Source organism: Egretta garzetta, unplaced genomic scaffold (genome assembly GCF_000687185.1).
Source record: "Egretta garzetta isolate BGI_Z169 unplaced genomic scaffold, ASM68718v1 scaffold2, whole genome shotgun sequence".
NCBI lineage: Eukaryota > Metazoa > Chordata > Aves > Pelecaniformes > Ardeidae > Egretta > Egretta garzetta.
This window is the reverse complement of record NW_009258894.1, coordinates 2,444,626-2,462,954: the sequence shown is the minus strand read 5'-3', so window position 1 is coordinate 2,462,954 and position 18,329 is coordinate 2,444,626. Positions and strand designations below refer to the sequence as shown.

Genomic DNA, 18,329 nt, shown 5'->3' with positions numbered 1-18,329 from the left:
CACTGCTTGCAATTGAATCTGCAGTACCTTATCTATTTAAAAAAAAAAGCAAACTGGAATGCTCATAAGTGTGTGTTAATTTCTAGAGTGCTCAAGTGCATGAATAATTTTGATTTACAGGCAGACATTCTGTATTTAGAACTTTTTTTTTCCCACTTAAAAATTCATGTGGAAATACTGTTCTATGCCATTGTTTTCCTATTGTTTGCTTTGTGTATTTGGTATGCATAGTTTTGGTGGGAAGGGTATTGCCAGAGGCATTCTACCCTAATTTTACAATAACACTAAAATGGTCTTTCCATACGCATTTTGAGTGGACTCATCAAGGGAGACTGACATAGCATCTAAGCAGCACTCGGTTTAGCTCTTGTGTGTGTTGCCTAGGCTGTTTTTGAATTTGAAAGCAGTCGTAAAATTAAAGACAAATGATGGCTGGGCTTCCTGGGATTTGTCTGAATATGAAAATCAGGTTTCTCTGTGATACTTGCATAATTTTATATATTTCCTATGGAAGATTTTATCCTTAAGACTTTTGCTTGCCAAACACTTTTCTCTAATGACTTCTCTTCTTCTCATCATAACTCTGCTTAAATATTCATACAGCTTGGTGCACCTGTTCTTTCTCTCTTGGAAAAGATGAGAAATAAGAGCTAGAAATCCCCCTGTGATTATATTAAGATGTTCTCTTGTATAATCTCAGCAATCCTTTCCAAAATGAATTTATGTTGAAAATCAGCTAATTACCATACCACAGACTTCACTACAAAATCATGGCAATATCAGTGAAAAATGCACTGGTGTCATTAAGATGCAGATCTTGCTACAGTTATCTCAGTCTTTAACTCCCTAGGTTACTAATATCTACTGGTTGAACTACCTCCTGAACATAGTTTTGATGAAGATGACCACTTGAAAATTTAAGCTGCTGTATTTGCAAGGACTTTGAGAAGAACATGCTATGGTAAGAAAACGTTGCACTCTCTGCAGTAGCATGAAACTCAAAGATTGTATATGCAAAAAAAATTGGCTGAGTACCCAATAACACAGGGAGTGGCATGCATTAGCTGGTACACTTATGTGTCCCACTGATGAGTTCTAGGGAGCTGGGAACAGCCCATTATTTCCCACAGGCTTCACCTACGGAGTTTTTGCCCTGTGGAGTGTGGCCACTTTCCATGCTCTTCCTGTTTAGTTTTTCTTTTGCAGTTGTTTCTTTGGGCAAGTACAGGTCTAACTTACCTCATCTATAGCTTGCTCTTGTGTCCTATTGTATTCACACTCCCCCAAAGAACAAGTGAGTGGACTTAACCTATGGGTTAACACAAGGCATATAGTTTGCCTTTATTATTATAAGGCATGTATCGATCATCCCCAGTTCAGGTACTACACTGCTGTAAGCTGTATAAATGCATGCAATAAATTAGTATGAAAGTTTGGCTTGGGCTCAGACAAGGTCATTGGAATGGGCTTCCAGGGCTTCCTGCACATCAGCAGCAGTTCTCTTTTTTAAACTTCTGATTAGACCTACGTATATCCAAATACAGATATATCTGTTCTAGATCCAGAGTGTCTCATTCATTCTTCCTGCAAGTACAGTAAAGAGATTTCTCCAGGTCGGAACTTTGTTTTTTGTAGGTCTCACTCTTCTTGGTGCCCCTGAGAAGCAAGAAGAGAGTTTGAGACCAGAACTGCAGGATATTTGGTACAGCAGGCCCAGATAAGACCAGAGGGGTTACACTGGTGGTGCACTTCCACAAAAGACTACCCCATCTCCCTCTGGAGAAATGAGACACGGACAATCCTGTAACTGGCAAGAGCAGAAATTCAGCAGCCACTCATATTTTGGAAACAGCAAGGTCAGGAACTCTTTGCCTTTTTTCTCCTTGTTCTCAGTTTGATAAAATAAAGCACACAGGACTGTCTTCAAAAGTTTAGTGACAGAAAAATAGGAAAAATCTTCATAGCACAGGACTCTTCATCCTCAGGAAAAGGAGATGTACAGATTAATTTTGTATACCTGCAAGACCCCCTAAATTCAGTTCTCATGGATATCTAGCACTCCTAATACAGCGCCTGGCTTTGCTAAAGGGTTCATGAGGCAAACTGCTGCTCTAAGACTGAGCAACCAGTCTTAACTGTTCTTATTTTTAGCAGCATGGTCGGGCAGTCGGTATAGTGCCACATCATCTGCTTTTTGATCACACTAGCAGTCTCAGTCTGGAGTAGATATTAACAGGTATTCATCTGCCCCTGCAGGTAGCCATCATGCTGCCTCTTCTCATGTGAAAGAAAGAAATACAGGGTAGGCCTGGCTGGGGATGATCAAAATCCCTCAAAGCATGTTTTGCCTTGTGGCTGTGTCTATAGCTATAGAAGTCTTCAGTGAAGCTTTCAGAATTGAATTTGCCAGCTGTCCATGCTACTTAACTGCAGCAGTGCCTTCAGGTGGACAAGCTGTTATACCTGGAGTGAAAGCTCAGGTGCATCCCCTCATCATAGTTTTAATGTAAAGAGTGGAGAGATGTTTTGCTTTGAAGCCACCTATAACATGAATAACAATGTATTCCAAAACATGAATAAAACTAGAGCACAAAGGTGTAAATATAAATGTCCTTGGTGGTTTATTGTTCTTTGTATGTAAGAAGCTTTATTGTACAACTTACACAACTTTAAAATGGAAAATGGTTAAAAATGTTTACAAAAAAGCATGTTCTTAGAAAATTTCGCTAGCAAAAACATTGGGAGGAGGGAAGCAAACAAAAATCTTCAGTTCAGTGTGCAAAAATTTTTTATAAAAATAGAAATACTAACTCTACAGGTAGCATTTCATGATAAATTATTTAAATAGCATATCTACACAATTATGTGATTAACTATTACAATGGCAATGAGAAAAATAATTTATAAAAATACAAGCAATGGTATACAAGATGACAGGAAAATATAACACAACATTAGAAATTGTATTTGACTTTTTTTTCCAATGCCATTTCCTTACTGGGAATACATTTTCTGCAAAGAAATTTTGACTATGTACAGCATTAACTTTAGTACTACAGTAGCTTTAAAAAGTTTGTTAGACATTTGAACTCTGCTTAATCCAAAGGTTTTTCTCAGTCACACAACAATGAGGTAATATTTGTACGTAAAACTTTCACTGTGATAATTTCTTTTCCTTTTTTGAAAAGACAAGGAAATATAAGGATTCTGCCCCTTCCATTGGGGGAAAAGGTCATCCTTTAATGTACATCAAGCCCTCTCACTCTTTAGCAAGGAGCTCCTGAAATTCTGTCTACTCTGTAAAGAATTCCTTCTTTTGCAGCTGCACATCACTAGTTACAATAATTAGCATGCAGCAGCACAAACAGCCAGCTGGAATGGTTACTGATTGCAGTCATTGTGTCCCTCTCTGCAATCTCCTCAGGGCAGGTATTCTGGTTTTGTGTCAGGCCCACTGACCAGTAGTAAAGCACTGCAGATGCTTCCCAGCACTAAATAACCGCCGAGATGGTAAATGGCGGTTCCCTCATCTCTAGCACTATGGATGAGAGAGGAACTGCTACCAGCTAAAGGGACTTAGCACTAAAGAACAGTTGCCTGCCAGGCTACCAACTGCCTTGCACAAAGAAAGGAAAAGCCAACATTGAGCTCAGACTGAGAAAAACAAACATCTCATTCCCCACCCCACCACTTTTCCCTGCGCCTCAAAGCCTTTATGGAAAAACTGCTCTTTGTAACAAATATATCACCACTATCTGCTCCAAACAAGATTTTTTTTCCCCCTCAACTAAAACCCCTCTAGTTTCGATATAGAACAGAGTTAATAAATAATCTGTATTTACAATCTTACAGTCATGAAGACTTGTAACAATGATTAGGTGGATAGTCTTGACGCACTTCTTGTTGCTTTAATCAATAATTCCTCAGTCATTATAACATCAATGATAGGTAAAAAATAAATATTTTACAATTTCAGTATTTTATCTACAGGCCCTTTCCCCTCCCCTCCAAAGAAGTGAGGGGTTTAAAGCATCTATGGCATGTAGAAAAGGAATGTTTTCATTACTATTACTTTTGTGCCTTTTTAACCATAAAAAGCAAAGCATGTGCTAGTTTCCTGAAGGACAGCACAGCTCTAGCTGAGATGGCGGTGCTTTCTGGCACCATATCTGAAAGAAAACATTTGAAGGTAAGAAAGATCTGCATCTACTCAGGAAAAAACAGAATCTAATTTTTCCTCCCAAAGCTGGTGTGATCCAGTGTGCCAGTTTTTATCCTCAATCCTCCTCCCACCATGGAAATCAGTTTTAGGATATCTGTTTTGTCCTGTGTAATAGACAGCTGATCTACCTCACCACAAATAGAGTAAAGGCTGTGTTTTCATCTGAAAGACGTGACATAAACCAATAATCATTTCTCCAAGTTAAATGGATGTAAACCAAAGTAGCGCAGCCCTCATTAAAAAAATTCCTCTCCCCCATAAGAAAAAGACTTAGAGTTCACCCTCCCACCCAAAACCCCTTTTCCCCACACAATGAAAGGTCTTCAGTTTAAGTAGTCCACAGCACATCCAAAGATGTTCTTTTTACAAAATGCTACTCCATGGGACCTCCAGTTAGAGAGGCAGTGACACTGCACTGTGATAAACAGCAAACAAATGTCTTTCCTACTGAAAGAAGTGTTCTTGTTCAGTGAAGACAATTCTCATTTGCAAGACACATTTGTTTCCTTCCACTTCAGCAGAGGTCAGATACCAAGTATGTTCTCACTTTCATTCTCTCAAAAGCATTCTCTTGAGGCAGGTCATGTGTTTTGAGTCCACATTTACGCAGAAAGAAGAAAGGAAGGAATAATATAATGGTCCCAGGATTTGTAAGGCTAAACGTTTCAGAAGGTGCAATACCAGCATTTTTAAATAGTCTCTGGATCCAATAACCTCATGACTATGGATCTGTGAAAAAGAAAAAATTAAGATATCTAAATATTTCTGTGTATTATGCATGATTATGACCAAGATATTAATCCCTAGGGACATTTGTAAAGAACACTGATAAAGAAAACAGAGTCCTTAGGTACTTTCTCAAGTTGGACTTCAGAATCTCATCTATGTAACCATTACACAATGAAGTCACAGTTTAAGAAGGTTGGGCACCTGAAACTAGTCATAGGCACTTACCTCCAGTGAGCTGGAAGAGTGCAATATATGGACAACCTTCTACTTTGCTTGCTTTTTTACATGTCAGACACTATTCTCTTGCTTGCTAACATCCATATTTTGTATTTTCACATTGACTTTTTCCACTATGTTGATTAACTCTAGCCAGCATTTTAAAGGAGATTCAAGATATATTTTGTATCTGAACTTAACATGGATTTCTGATACTTTGAAATAACAGGACAGAAATATACTTAGATTTTATACATTTAAAGCTTTTAACTGTGAAGAGTTTAATCAAGAAGGTGTTCTGTTTCTGCCTGCAGAACTCGCTTGGGATTGAGCTATGAAAGATCACAGGTAAACTTTCCCTCTTAGCTCTTATTTCTTGATCCATTCTATTTTCCTTGAGAGCAGCTTTCTTGAACAAATTCATGTATATAGGATCTCTTAACTACAGTGTCTTCCTTACCTCTGCATTCATATTTAAGGTCTGAGAAGAACACCATTTCTTGAGAGAAGACAAATAATCCTAGCCGACCACCAGCATAGGTTTTATCATAGATTGGTCCCGAGTCTGCCATGATTTTCTTCCCTTCATACATTACAACCCTAGAATGAGACAATAGGTCAGTCATCATTGATAAGCTTCTGTTAGGTTCCTCTTTACAGACACCCACTTTCCTTGTGTTAATTACTTAAACTAAAGGGATGATGCTCACCTGATGTAACCAGTCTTTGGTCTATGGCTAAGACGCCATCTGTATGCAGTGAAGTCCTTCCAGCCTATGTGACGAGGGTCATGCCACAAAGTTCTCACCTACAAAAGAATATTTTTTTATTAACCAAGGGTCTGAGATAACATAACCATTATTTTGACATGAAGGTGCATTGATGATCATGATTTCGACTAGTAAAGGCTTAAAGTCAGTCATTAGGCTCTGTAATGGGGTCTTTTGAAATCAACTGCATTTCAGTGTACTTTTAAATATGTAAATGGGAAACTACTGATTCCAGAAACAATTGATTCACTGCTGCTGGAAAGCCTGCCTGCAGCATGCATTCCTGTTAGTTTTACACAAAATGTTGTATGATTTGAGATAATTACAAAGTTATTGGTCTTTGTCAAGAAGACTATGCCATTCTGATCAGCATACACAGACCCCCTGTAAGTGTCTATCTTGTCGGAAGAACAGCATGCGTTACAGTGCAGAAGAGCAGGTTATCAAAGTGGTGCTCTTACCTGGCCAGGAGTGTTTCCTGTGTGCCACAGAGCATTACGAAGGTGTTCTCCTGGACCAGTGGTGGAATTCACAACTTTGATGGAGAGACCAGAGTAGCCTTGAGCTTTTGTTGGTGTGGAGTCCCAGTAGGACTGGGTGATTTGCTTCCACATGACAACATAGAAACGACTGCTAGATTGGTAGCCAAATACAAAGCCAGCATAATCATCATCCCTTTCTGTATTAATGAAGAAGGTGCCACTGAAGTCCACAGCATTGAATTCATCAAAACCTATTGGGGCATTAAAGGAGAAAGTTTCAGGAACTGCCCTTTTTGCAATTCTTAAAGAACTCCTTAATAGTTTCTCAGGTTGTCCTCCTCCCCCCCCCCGCCAAAACAAACAAATAAAACCAGTGTAACACTTGTTAAGAGTTAAAGTTTTCCCCTTACCAACTGCAAGGCCAGGGTCACAGTTGACTGTCTGAACCAGTTCTTTACCCTGGTGACGAACAACCCAGTTTGGATCATTTTGGGATGTTCCTTTGGGATCCAGGGGAATCATCTGAAATCTTCGGAAATCAGTCTCACTAATGTCCACATTTTCAGGGCAAATATCATCAATGTCTGGCACACTGTCTTGGTCAAAGTCATCTTTGCAAGCATCTCCACGTCCATCACCTGCAGGACACAAGTAATTTCGCCATTATATCACCATTGTTGTTTACTTCTGAGTCTTAAAACTTGTAGCTGAAATCTCAGTTGCAGACCTCTGACTGCCTAGGTACTGCTGGCAGACACGCTACAGAAACCACGACAGCTACCGTATAAGTCCTCTTTCACTCCAGCCTGATAGGGACTTAGGAATAAGTTGGATATGTGGTCATTTTCACATTGCTCCTTACTCCCAAGGAGCACTGTAACAACAGTACAGACATTCTATCTTTTTGTTACTTGGAAGTTTTGTCCAACCCTAAATAGACTAAAAAAAGAAATACACTGAACTATTGGAAGATACTTCTCAAATGTTACTATGATACTGGCCATCTTACCATCAGAATCAGCCTGATCTGGGTTGGCAACCAATCTGCAGTTGTCTTTGTCATCAGGGATACCGTCGTTGTCATCATCATGGTCACAGGCATCACCTTTTCCGTCCTTGTCATGGTCAGCTTGATTGGCATTGGGCACATAGGGGCAGTTATCAAGATTATTTTGATGGCCATCTTCATCTATGTCCTGGTTGTTGTCACACTGATCACCTATGCGGTCAGAATCTGTGTCTTCCTAAGAAAGGGGAAAAAAAAATTTTTAAAAAGCCACTTTAAAAAAAAAAGTCTGAAATAGGAGTCTGAGGAGATAGAATTAATTGGGATTTCTGCTTGCTTTAGCAAGAGCCAAGATGTAGTGAGGGATTAGTTACTTAAAGCTGCCTGCGTTAGCTGCTTTAGTGTTACCCTGGTTTTAATTTGAATCCACAACAGTGTGGTCATCAGCTTCTTTTCTTCTCCCTTCTGCCATGTGACTCTTCTGTCACTAGTCTACCATACTGGACACAGGGTACTTTACCTCCCACCTTCTCTGGCAGCTCCCTGGTTCCAAGGGCCAGATAAGGGTAGGACTACTCTGTACCTAGCCAGTAAAGGCTAGAACACTAAAACATAGTCTAACAAGTCTTGATTTTACAGCTTCCACATCATATCAATTTTCTTTATCACAAAAGCCTATAGTGCTCTTCATGTGCCCTGACTCAATCAAGACAATTATTCCCTTAGTGGTCAAAGACTGCATGAACGGCTGTGCTATCACATATTTTAGGCAATCATTTGCTTACTCAGCTTCTGAAATTAAGAAAAACAATCCAGTCATCCCTGGGGCTGCCTCAAGGTTTAGTCTAGTAGTCTTGTCAACACTGGTGGATGACTCTGGTGTTGGTGTAGACAGAAGGCATACCACACAGTTTGAATAGCTACTAGTTCTGCCATTTGAAATCTAATATCTCCACTTCTAGAACTTGATTAGAAGAGTGTTTGAAAAAAAACATTATATTCTTATATTAAGGTTTCAAAGTGTTAAGAGAAACATTACCTGAAAGGATCTTCAGGTATTTTCCACCCTCAGGTGGGGAAGCAGTAAAGCAAGCGATAAAGACTAAGAAATTTTATATCATCTGTTTAAATCCTTCAAGTAACACTGCTTTTAGGCTATGTGACCATACTACACCAGATTCCACTGGTGTGCAACAGCTTTTCTAACCCTTCAAACATTCCAGTTATGTCCCTGAAGCTATTAAACTTACAGCCTTGTACTTGACAGGATGGCACAGGCTTTATCTACTTCTGCCTTCAAGCATTTCTGAAGGAGTAAGTTGTGTGACAGGCTAGATTCCCCTGGACTTTTATGAAGGGGAATTCAAAAGTGCCAGAATATACCTTTTCCTTAGAGAAAAGCAACCTGTGCTGCCTTCAACTTACTGGTAGAAAAGTTGTTGTTTGGAATGCAGCTGTTTCAAACTTAAGGACAAAGATTAAAGAGCAACTTTGTGTTTAAGTGAACACAGCACCACAAGCTAGGAAGAGGGTAGTTCCTACCTACCTAGATGTCATACAGTGCTGCCAGGAATTTCATATCCTCACTACAAGAATTACCACAACTGACAAAGCTAAGAAACATTTAGGAGATGAGTACATGTTAGTCTCAGATCTTCACTAGGGTTACTTTTCAGAAAAAACCTAGAAGCTGTTTGAACTGTGAGGGCATGTTATTTGATAAAGGCACCACTTGGCAAATAAGAATGACTTGTGACAAGTCAAAGTTAAGCTGTAACTTGTTGTGTACTGTAGAAAATATTTGAACAACATACTATATTTGTTTTACAATACCAGTCTTGTATGTATATAATACAAATCCCCTACCTGGTCAGGATTGTGTTCCAGTGGACAGTTATCACACTGATCTCCAACACCATCCAAGTCTGTATCCCTCTGGTCTACATTGTAGACATATTGGCAGTTGTCCCTTTCATTAAGGACCCCTACAAGATTAAGGAGAGTTCATGAAAGAAAGTTAGACATCTAAATGCTGCAAAGGACTGTGTAAGGCCACCACACACTTCTTTACAGATATTTGAAAGCATTTTGAGCAGCATTTGAAAGCTTTGAAGCTTGACTCATCGCTAGGTCTGCCACACACTTCTGTTCGTACTGCCTGTGAGAGCAGAGCTAGAATTTAACTGTGCCAAAATGTTCATATTTCAAAGCAAATTTCCAATACCCACAACTGTTACTTCAGTAGCCTTTATGTCCTGATACCACCAGAGGAGAACTTCTGTGTGTTCAGGGATGAAATTCTGGCAGGAAATCAGTGGTACTTTATGTACATTTGATCAATCTGTGATTAGAATACTATCTAAAGGAGTGATTAGAGACCACCTACCATCTCCATCGATATCCACTGCACATGCATCTCCTTCTCCGTTGTTGTCAGTGTCAGTTTGATCAGGGTTGTGATTGTAGGGGCAGTTATCACAGCGGTCACCAACATCATCCCTGTCATAGTCATACTGCTGTGGGTTGTAGATGAATGGACAGTTGTCCTGTAAGAGCAAGAAATAAAGTCAAACTTTAAAAAGAGTCAAATTAAGGCTTTAGCCAGATTCTGCTTATGCTGTAATATGAATGGGGAAATGAAAGGCAGGGAAACAGTTAAAACCAGAATGCTTCTATCTCAAAACACCCTGTTGCTTGCACGAGTGTAGGAATGGCTGAATAAAAATGAAGATTCACTTCCAAAGCTCAACCAGCTGCACAAAGTTTGTCTGCATAGTTATGCTTATCTAAGGTTTCTAGGATAGCTGTCAGTGCCAGCAATTTCCAATGGTCATCTCTTAAGATTAAAGTCATAAACTAGACCCCAGCCTTGGGGAATGGGAGAGCTACATTCTCAAAGGCTGTTCCTTTGTGTTGTCTTACCCGGTCATCAGGAATACCATCATCATCATCATCATTGTCACAGGCATCACCAATCCCATCCTTATCATAGTCTTCCTGCCCAGAGTTGGGCAGATTAGGGCAGTTATCCTAGAAAGGAGAAAGTACACAGATGTTTACTCCTGGCATGATTACTATAGGGATTTTAGCAGTAAGAGCTAATCATTAAGCAAAATCACAATACCTCAATCAGGTAGGTGTTACCTTACTGTCATTCTCTCAATTTTAGCTAGTCAATACTATGAGAATAAGTCTTAGATAAGCCATAGTTCAAATAATTTTAAGAACGGCTTCATTTTTTCCTGAATTACATTGCATGAATATCTAAAGCAACAGCAAGAGCCTCCTAGCAATACCTTGACAACACTATCCCTACAGAGGGGTATTTTACCAGTTTTATTTGCAGAGAGGATAGTTTAACAGCTTTAACTAGATAGAGGCTTGCTTTATACCTCAAACCTAACATTTTGTATATTTCTCAAATCAACAGGCTATTGTAACAGTAGATGGGAAAACAGAATAAACTTACTTTTTTACAGTGGTAAGTGGCATTGGCAACACAAACAAGGTTCTCATTTGGCCATCCATCCAAGTCAGTATCTTCCCCACAGATTATACCATTGCCAGCATAGCCTGGTTTACATTCACAGCGATACATGGGGTCACTGAAGTGGCCAAGGTAATTGCATTTGGCATTTTTGTTGCAGTCATGTGTTCCATCTGTGCATGGATTACGTGGCTTGCAGACCTAGAAGACCACACAGAAATTAAATCCACTGGAAACATCTTTTTATTGCTCATTTTCTCCCCAGAGATTCAAATAAAACATGGAAAAATACATGCTTGTTTTGATTAGAGATCTTTCAATCAGAAAAAAGCTTCATACATTACTTTCTTCCACTCCCTAACTCCAGTAGCAGTTTTAGCACTAATTATTTTTCTTGTTCAAACCTTATTTATTTTCAAATGGAAATAAGCACTAAAATATCTCTAAGGCACATATTGTTGGTTCATGAGTGAATACTGATTAAATTACTCTCCTAAAATTATGTACAGCATCTGAACCCATCATAGCTGGGGAGGACAGTGATTTTTTTTTTAAAACTCATTTTGAACTCCAATAGAAACTGCTTAATACTCTTCCTGTTCTGAATCAGAGGATGGGGTTTTATTCAATGTACCAAGTCCTTCTTCCCTGAAATGCGTAGGTGCTTTCTGTTTAGAAACTCTGAGATTTTATAACCCAGAACTGTTCTCAAGTTGACAATACCTGTTTGTTAGCCATGGCATCCTCAACGCTGCGACCAAATGGTTGTGTCCCAGTGAAACGTGGTGGACAAGGCAGACAGTTGTATCCAGGTTCAGTATTCTCACACCTGTGCACTCCGTTGAAGACAAAGCAGGCATCAGGAACTTCTTTGCACTGAAATACAAGTTTGAATTAGAGAAAAACAGTTAGCATTATAAAACACCAGGATTTTATTCTCCCTTCTCATTTTCTTTCACCCCCTTTCAAGAAGCAAACTCTAGTCTTTTTACCTCATCAATATCTTGGCAGTGGACACCATCACCATGGTAGCCAGCAGGACAGGCACCACACTTCCAGGAACCATCAGGGGAGCTGGTACATGTAGTCCCCGCAAAGCAGGGATTAGACAGACACCCATCTGAGAAACAAATAAGAAAGTATTAAGATGATGGATGCTTACCATGCTGCTCAGGACTGTATTTGGCTGATATGCTGGTTTAAGGTTCTAGCACTTGGGTTTTACAGATTTTTGTAAAATTTTTTAATCAGTATTTTCAAGATCATCCACGACCTTCAGCTGTTTATGGGAAAATGGATACTCACCAATTGGACAGTCCTGTTTGTTGCAGACCTGAGTCCCTCTGGCTTCACCTACACAAGTCTTCCCACCATACTGAGGCTCAGGATTATTGCAGAGACGGCTACGTTTTTGAAGTCCTCCTCCACATGTCACAGTGCAAGCATCCCATGGAGACCATGGCCCCCAGTTGCCATTAACTAAAGGGAGACAGAAGTTAGAAGACATGTATAGCTTTTAAATTCAGTGGTACAACTAGTTTTTACCTGACTAAGGGCTATTACTTTTGCAGTGAGAGCACTTCAGACATTGTTCAGATATAAATCACAGAATTAATGGATTCCATGGAAGAGCCATAGAAAAGAGTTTATTTTCATCCAAAACTAACCTGTGAGGTTTTACCTAGCCCACCTCCAAGTTTAAAAGAGAAGATTACTAGAACTAGATTATATAGCCACTACTCAGGAAGTTCACTGTTTAAGCTACTGAATAGTAGTTACCACCTGGACACACTTACTTGGGCAAGGATCTTTCTGGCAGGGTTTGTTTTCTCTTGCCTCACCCTCACAAGGTTTGCCATTCAGCTGTGGTACTGGAGAGTTGCAGAGACGAATTCTAGTGATGATACCCGTGCCGCAAGTGACAGAACATGATGACCATGGTGACCAGTGACTCCAGCCACCATCCTGTTTAACTAAAAGAGAAATGTCCATTATTAATAGAGTTGCTGATGAACAGACTTCAGCAGCACAGCACCTAAGACACAGCCAGTACCAGAACTATACCAAAGACATGAATATATACTGGATAACCTAAACATCATCACAGATCAAGTTGTTTTGTCACTACAGAAGTTGAATACCTAAACTGGCCTCAAATTTTGTCCTGGGAGCAGTGCCCAAACATGTTTATTTACTGCATTAGCTATCTGCTCCCCTTTACCTGATTAATACAAGTCCTTGAAGCTAGAAGCCAATGCTCCATCCCAGTGATAAAGCTACATGGTAGTCTTTGCTGTTAACAGTAAGCCAATAAAAGCAGCCTGTGTTTTATTACCAGTGTGAGTAGATTAAGTACTTACATCTCTTATCACACTCCTGAAGGTGGCAAGTCCGAGTCTGTACAGAAGACCCTTCACAGCGGTTATTGAGACTGTCACAGGATCGCCCTCTCTGTTGAATCCCATTCCCACAGGTCACAGAACAAGAAGTCCATTCAGACCAAGGAGACCATCCATCATCTGCGTAGTCGCTAGCTGCAGAGGGATACAGCTCTGAGCAAGACTCCAGGTATGTGTTTTTCCATAGTGTTTTCTCCCACCCCTCTCTCCACAAAAAAGGACACAACTGTCCTCAAAAGCCACATGCATCTTCTTTTCTTGTACAAGATAAGGGCCACGAACCCAAATGTTTCAGTGCTCACATGCATCACTGAAGTAATTAACCTCAAAGAGGCATCAGGCTAATCTTACTCCAGTGGTGCAAGGTTATAACCAGTTGTGGTATACTTTAGAGCAGCATGCGTCTAGCTAGATGAAGCCAACTGCTATAAAAGCGTGAAGGTATTAAGTACTTACGCCAGCATCGGGGGCAGCACTCCCCATCAGGAACAGTGGCATTGGAACAAGGCATGAGAGGACAGGACACTTTCCGGCATATAGTGGCAGAGTTCTATAAAGAATTGTGAGAATTGCAATAAGCAAGTGGAATATAAACAGTGTCTGGAGTCTGGTTAAATGATAGAGACCTTCTCTGCAGCACTTAAAGACTCAGTAGCACATCCAAAGCAGCAACCCTTGTATTTAGAGCTCCTACAACCCAAGGGTAGTCCTAGGTATTTTTAGTCAAACTTCAACTCATTCCCATTCTCACCCCTTGTTTTTTAGTCAAGAGTGGAAGTATTTTGGTTTTGCAGAAGTTGATCAAGAGTTTCTCTAGCCAGCATCTGGTAGCTAAAGACTGTCACTTGGTACTCAAAGTATAAGGTCAGACTTCAAGGGAATGAAACAAGAACATGAAGCCAACTTTCTTTTCAGTTAATATGGATTTAAGATGATTACATGGTAAAGATAAAACAAGTTTAGTGGACTCTGCTCAAGAGCCATAAAAATCTATAACTTATACTTAGAGGTCTTTGATCTTTAAGCCAAGCAGGAAGGGTAAGAACACCCACCTCCAATCTCAGTGAGAGCTAAAGGGCTCTAAAGCCTGTAGTTTTGCTTCTTGAAGGTAGCAGCTGGGTCAGAAGAATGCTCTCATGATTGCTATTTTTAATCTCCCTAAGCAAATGACGACCTTAAGGCAATTACAGCTAACATTGAGTAAGAGGGTTGGTAGGAAAGAGGCAAATCTGCAGAAGTCACAGTATCATTTGCTGATTACAAGACAAATGATGTAGAGACCTATAGAAGCAGCTGCAGAACTGTGTGAGATGTCTTGGGTTGCGCATGCACAAATACTCATCTGTTAGTTTCCAAGCAGCAGCAGGCTAGTTAACCCACTCTTTGGTAGACTGGTACTCCAAGATGCTTTTGCTAAGGTACACTTACAGTTAAAGGGAGCAAGGAAAGGGTTTAAAGAAACTCTGAAACTGTGTGGGTTTGGTGTACTTCTATAACATTCCGCAGAAGTGCAACACAAAGCATAAATATTTTGCCAGGTTAGCATGGGATTTAAACAGCTGAACTGAAAGCTGGAAGGGATTGCTGTTCCATGTAACCTGGTAACAGCTGATAGGACACAGCTAGAAGCATTTGTTAGGTAAAGAAAAACCCCACATGTTTGTTGAGAGCCTTTACCGAGTACTTGAATGTCTTTTCTTACTAAGCCAGCAGGAGGTTCAGTGAGGACAGGTGGTGGATCTAAAGTATTCCAGGGAACAAAGCTGATGATAGTAGTGTAAATTTGTTCTATGGATGCTGACTTTTAGTTTACTCCCTGACTTATGTAAAGAATACAGGCATTCCCCGAAGTAAGGAACTAAAAGCACATTGACAGCTGTATCAGAGTGATGTTATGTACAGTTTTCTAAAATACTGCTGTTGTAATGCTGTATGAAAGCTGCCTTTATACCAGAGATCTAGTAGGATGAAATAAACTAGATAATTCTCTGGCTACTGTAATATGCCCAGTTCTGCGTAGGATTCACTCCTCCTAACAAAGGAAGGTCATTCAGAAACATCTGTCAATTCCAACTCATGAGTTTACATAGAGAGGATTTGTGAATGTGAGGAATCTTACCTGGCAGGTACATTCAGTGCAGCTGTCAATAGTCCACTCTTCTTTATTTTTGTGCAAGATGCCATTATGAATGCATACTCCAGGAGTGATCTGGACCACTTTGGCAATGAGTTCATTTTCTTCAGTCTTGAAGGTGGGAAGGGGGGAAAGCATGGGAAAGAAGCAGAGAAAAGATATTTAGAAGTAAATACAGAAGACACCCTTTTCCACAAAAGTAATTGAGTAAAGTTATTACTGTTTATCCAGGCTCTCAAAGAGCAGGTTGTAATTCATTCACTAAGTGCCAGTTAATGAAAGGTACCATGAATTTAACCAACACTCACCACTTTGCGAACTCTGTCTTGAAGTGTTGTAACCATGGACCGGAGCCCTTGCAGTTCCACAAACATATTTGTTAGTTCATCACAGGAAAAACCGCAGACAGCTTGGATGTCCTTTGTTTTATGGCCAATGTAGTTAGTGCGGATAGCTGGGCTGGAACCATTGATGGGGTTGTCCAAAGTAATGATCGCACTAGTGGCTAAGAGACAAAACGCACATAAAGTAAATGCATTTTTTACCATGTGCATTTATCATTCCAGGGTAACACCTGCTAAACAGCTGCCGCTAGATTCATTAGGGTGCCTGCAGAAAAATAATCTTATTTCTTATGCAACATGGATTTGCATGTCAGCATACTTCCGAGTTCTGTTTCAACTTGTCTTTAACGTAATGAGGCATCTGATTTTTAATAGGTCATTGGATTCAGAAGATTGCAAACTTACAGCTGGAGCAGCCTTTGTTCCTCAGGATAGTTTCCAGAGTTGTTCCAAACACAAACCGCACGTTCTGCAGCAGTCCCTGTGGACAGAGGAAGAATTACAGCTACTTGCAGCGACTGCTAGGGAAAAGAAGTACTACTTGCATGGAGAGAGCTTGTAGGCACTTAAGGTCATGTAAGATCATCAAGAGTAATTTCATGACAGACAGATGGCAAAGTGAAACACATTGCGTTATTCTCCTTAAAAATAACAAGACCTGCTTCCTAACATTCTCATCTTTGACCACAAGGACCTGGCAACTCTCCAGGCAGGAAGGAAAAAACCCATGAATTTCTGAATGTCATCTAAGAAGCTGAGCAATGAAACTAAAACTACATGGTTGGAAGCTTCAGTGCCTTCTTATTGCTACAGAAAGTTCTATCCCTGCAAATCTAATGCTTCACCCTTCAAACTCTACTATTAAAGTTTAGTAGATTTAGAGATGGTTCATCTCAGATGTACACAAACTAGTCAGTTGTGGAACCCCTTCTCCCTGTTACCCATGTCTTTGTAGCTATTGAGGCTGGTTGAGTTGCTAATGCACCTTCAAGGCAGATGACTGAAAATACTGGGCAAAGAGATAAGCGAAAGTCTTACCTGGAAATTGTCATTGACTCCCCCTTTGGCAATACGGAGCCTGGCACTGCTGGCCAGGTCCCTAGTGAAGATGTTCTGGATGGGGATGTCCAGTTCAGCATTCTCCATTTTCTCACACCCCACATAGAGCTGAGCTCGGTCCTCCTGCACAAACAGCGTGATATTCTTCCAGTGTCCCGTAGCTAGCAAGGCATCCTCTACTGACACTAATTGCTGCTTGCCATCACCAGAAAGGCTCAGGTCCAGGGTGCCTGCCTTGCCGTTTGATACTAGACTGAAGACATGACCAGAGCCATCTTTCTGTTCCACAGACAGCAGTGTGCCTCTACTCTTCTTGGCTTGCCGGAGAGTAGCCAGGAGGATGAAGCCCTTCTCAGCATGGATGGCATCTAGTAAGTCTTGGAACTTGGAATCAGGAACAGCAGGGATGCGACTGGCATCTTCAATGCGGTAAGCAGGGCTGGAGGATTCTGGTCCTTTCACCAGGTGCACCCCGGGTGCCCGGCGCCCAGCTCCCTTCCGAATGAAGCCAATGAGTTCAAAGAGATCAAAGACGCTGTTATCATCACTCCTGGACTCTGCAGAGAGATCAGAACAAGCATCATGAGCAAGGGACAAGAAGAGGCTGAGTTGGTGCACTTCTCCTAGGATTGTTTCACATACTGCCTCATGGTATGTATCGTGCAAGGTACAGCGCCTGACAGTAGGAGACAGACAGTAGCTCTGGCAGTACGGCAGTCCCACCAGGCGCTGCCGCGCGGCAGTACATGTGCATTCTTGTACAGGAGCCAGCCGGCACAGGACTGCCAGGTACCTGCTGACTGACACACAAAGGTAGCAGCCGTTCTGGCACCTCATTAGACTCTAGCAGAGAAGAAATGAACAGCAGAAGCCCAGACTATGCTAGGGTACGGCAAAGTGAGCTTGCTTAGTCCAGCTGGGAGGCAGCAAGCACAGTATCAGGTTCTCTACAGCACCATGACAGCAGCCTACTGCCCCATTCCTTCTTCAGCCAGTTGCTACATCAAATTGCTCCTTTCCTCTGCCCAACACCGAGGTGGACAAGCTATGCACTCAAGTCCTGGGGACTCTGCATTTCTATTTCTGAAGGTTACATGAATTCCACAACCGAGAGTTTCCTGTTCTCAACTAGCTGATGCTCAGGTTAAAGAGTTTTTGTTCACTGCAAGTTTTGGAGCTCTTCACCACCAACCACAATTTCAGCTACCTACACAAACACCAAAAAGTGGTCCGTCCGTCCCCTGCCACCACCCGCCCTTTTCCCTGACTGCTGTGGGCACCAGCACAGAGCTGGTCTTACCTGCAGCGCGCTTGGCCTCCGAGACGCCGAGCATGAGGAGGAGGAAAAGCACGGTCGTTGGCCCCATGGCAAAGGTCCGTCGCTGAACCAGCCTGGGGACAGCCAGAAGTAAGGAGGTCACCGCGCTGCCGTCGCACCCAGGACCTACCGCCCAGCGCGCCGTCGGCTCCCCCGGGCCCCC

The 18,329-nt window shown here is 41.2% G+C and overlaps 1 protein-coding gene across 1 annotated transcript; it reads right to left on the bottom strand.

The window, feature by feature from the left end:
- Positions 1-4,943: 4,943 nt before the first annotated feature.
- THBS1 (thrombospondin 1) lies at positions 4,944-18,215 on the bottom strand. The gene is made up of 21 exons (XM_009634170.2): positions 18,149-18,215; positions 16,828-17,405; positions 16,195-16,270; positions 15,754-15,950; positions 15,431-15,556; positions 13,768-13,861; positions 13,273-13,446; positions 12,709-12,885; positions 12,218-12,391; positions 11,905-12,032; positions 11,636-11,788; positions 10,895-11,113; positions 10,348-10,455; positions 9,812-9,971; positions 9,292-9,410; positions 7,429-7,663; positions 6,830-7,057; positions 6,399-6,670; positions 5,878-5,975; positions 5,628-5,767; positions 4,944-4,951 (listed from the first exon to the last, which is right to left on the bottom strand). The coding sequence occupies exons 1-21, from the start codon at positions 18,213-18,215 to the stop codon at positions 4,944-4,946; spliced, it is 3,531 nt and encodes a 1,176-aa protein (XP_009632465.1).
- Between the last annotated feature and the right edge of the window lie 114 nt (positions 18,216-18,329).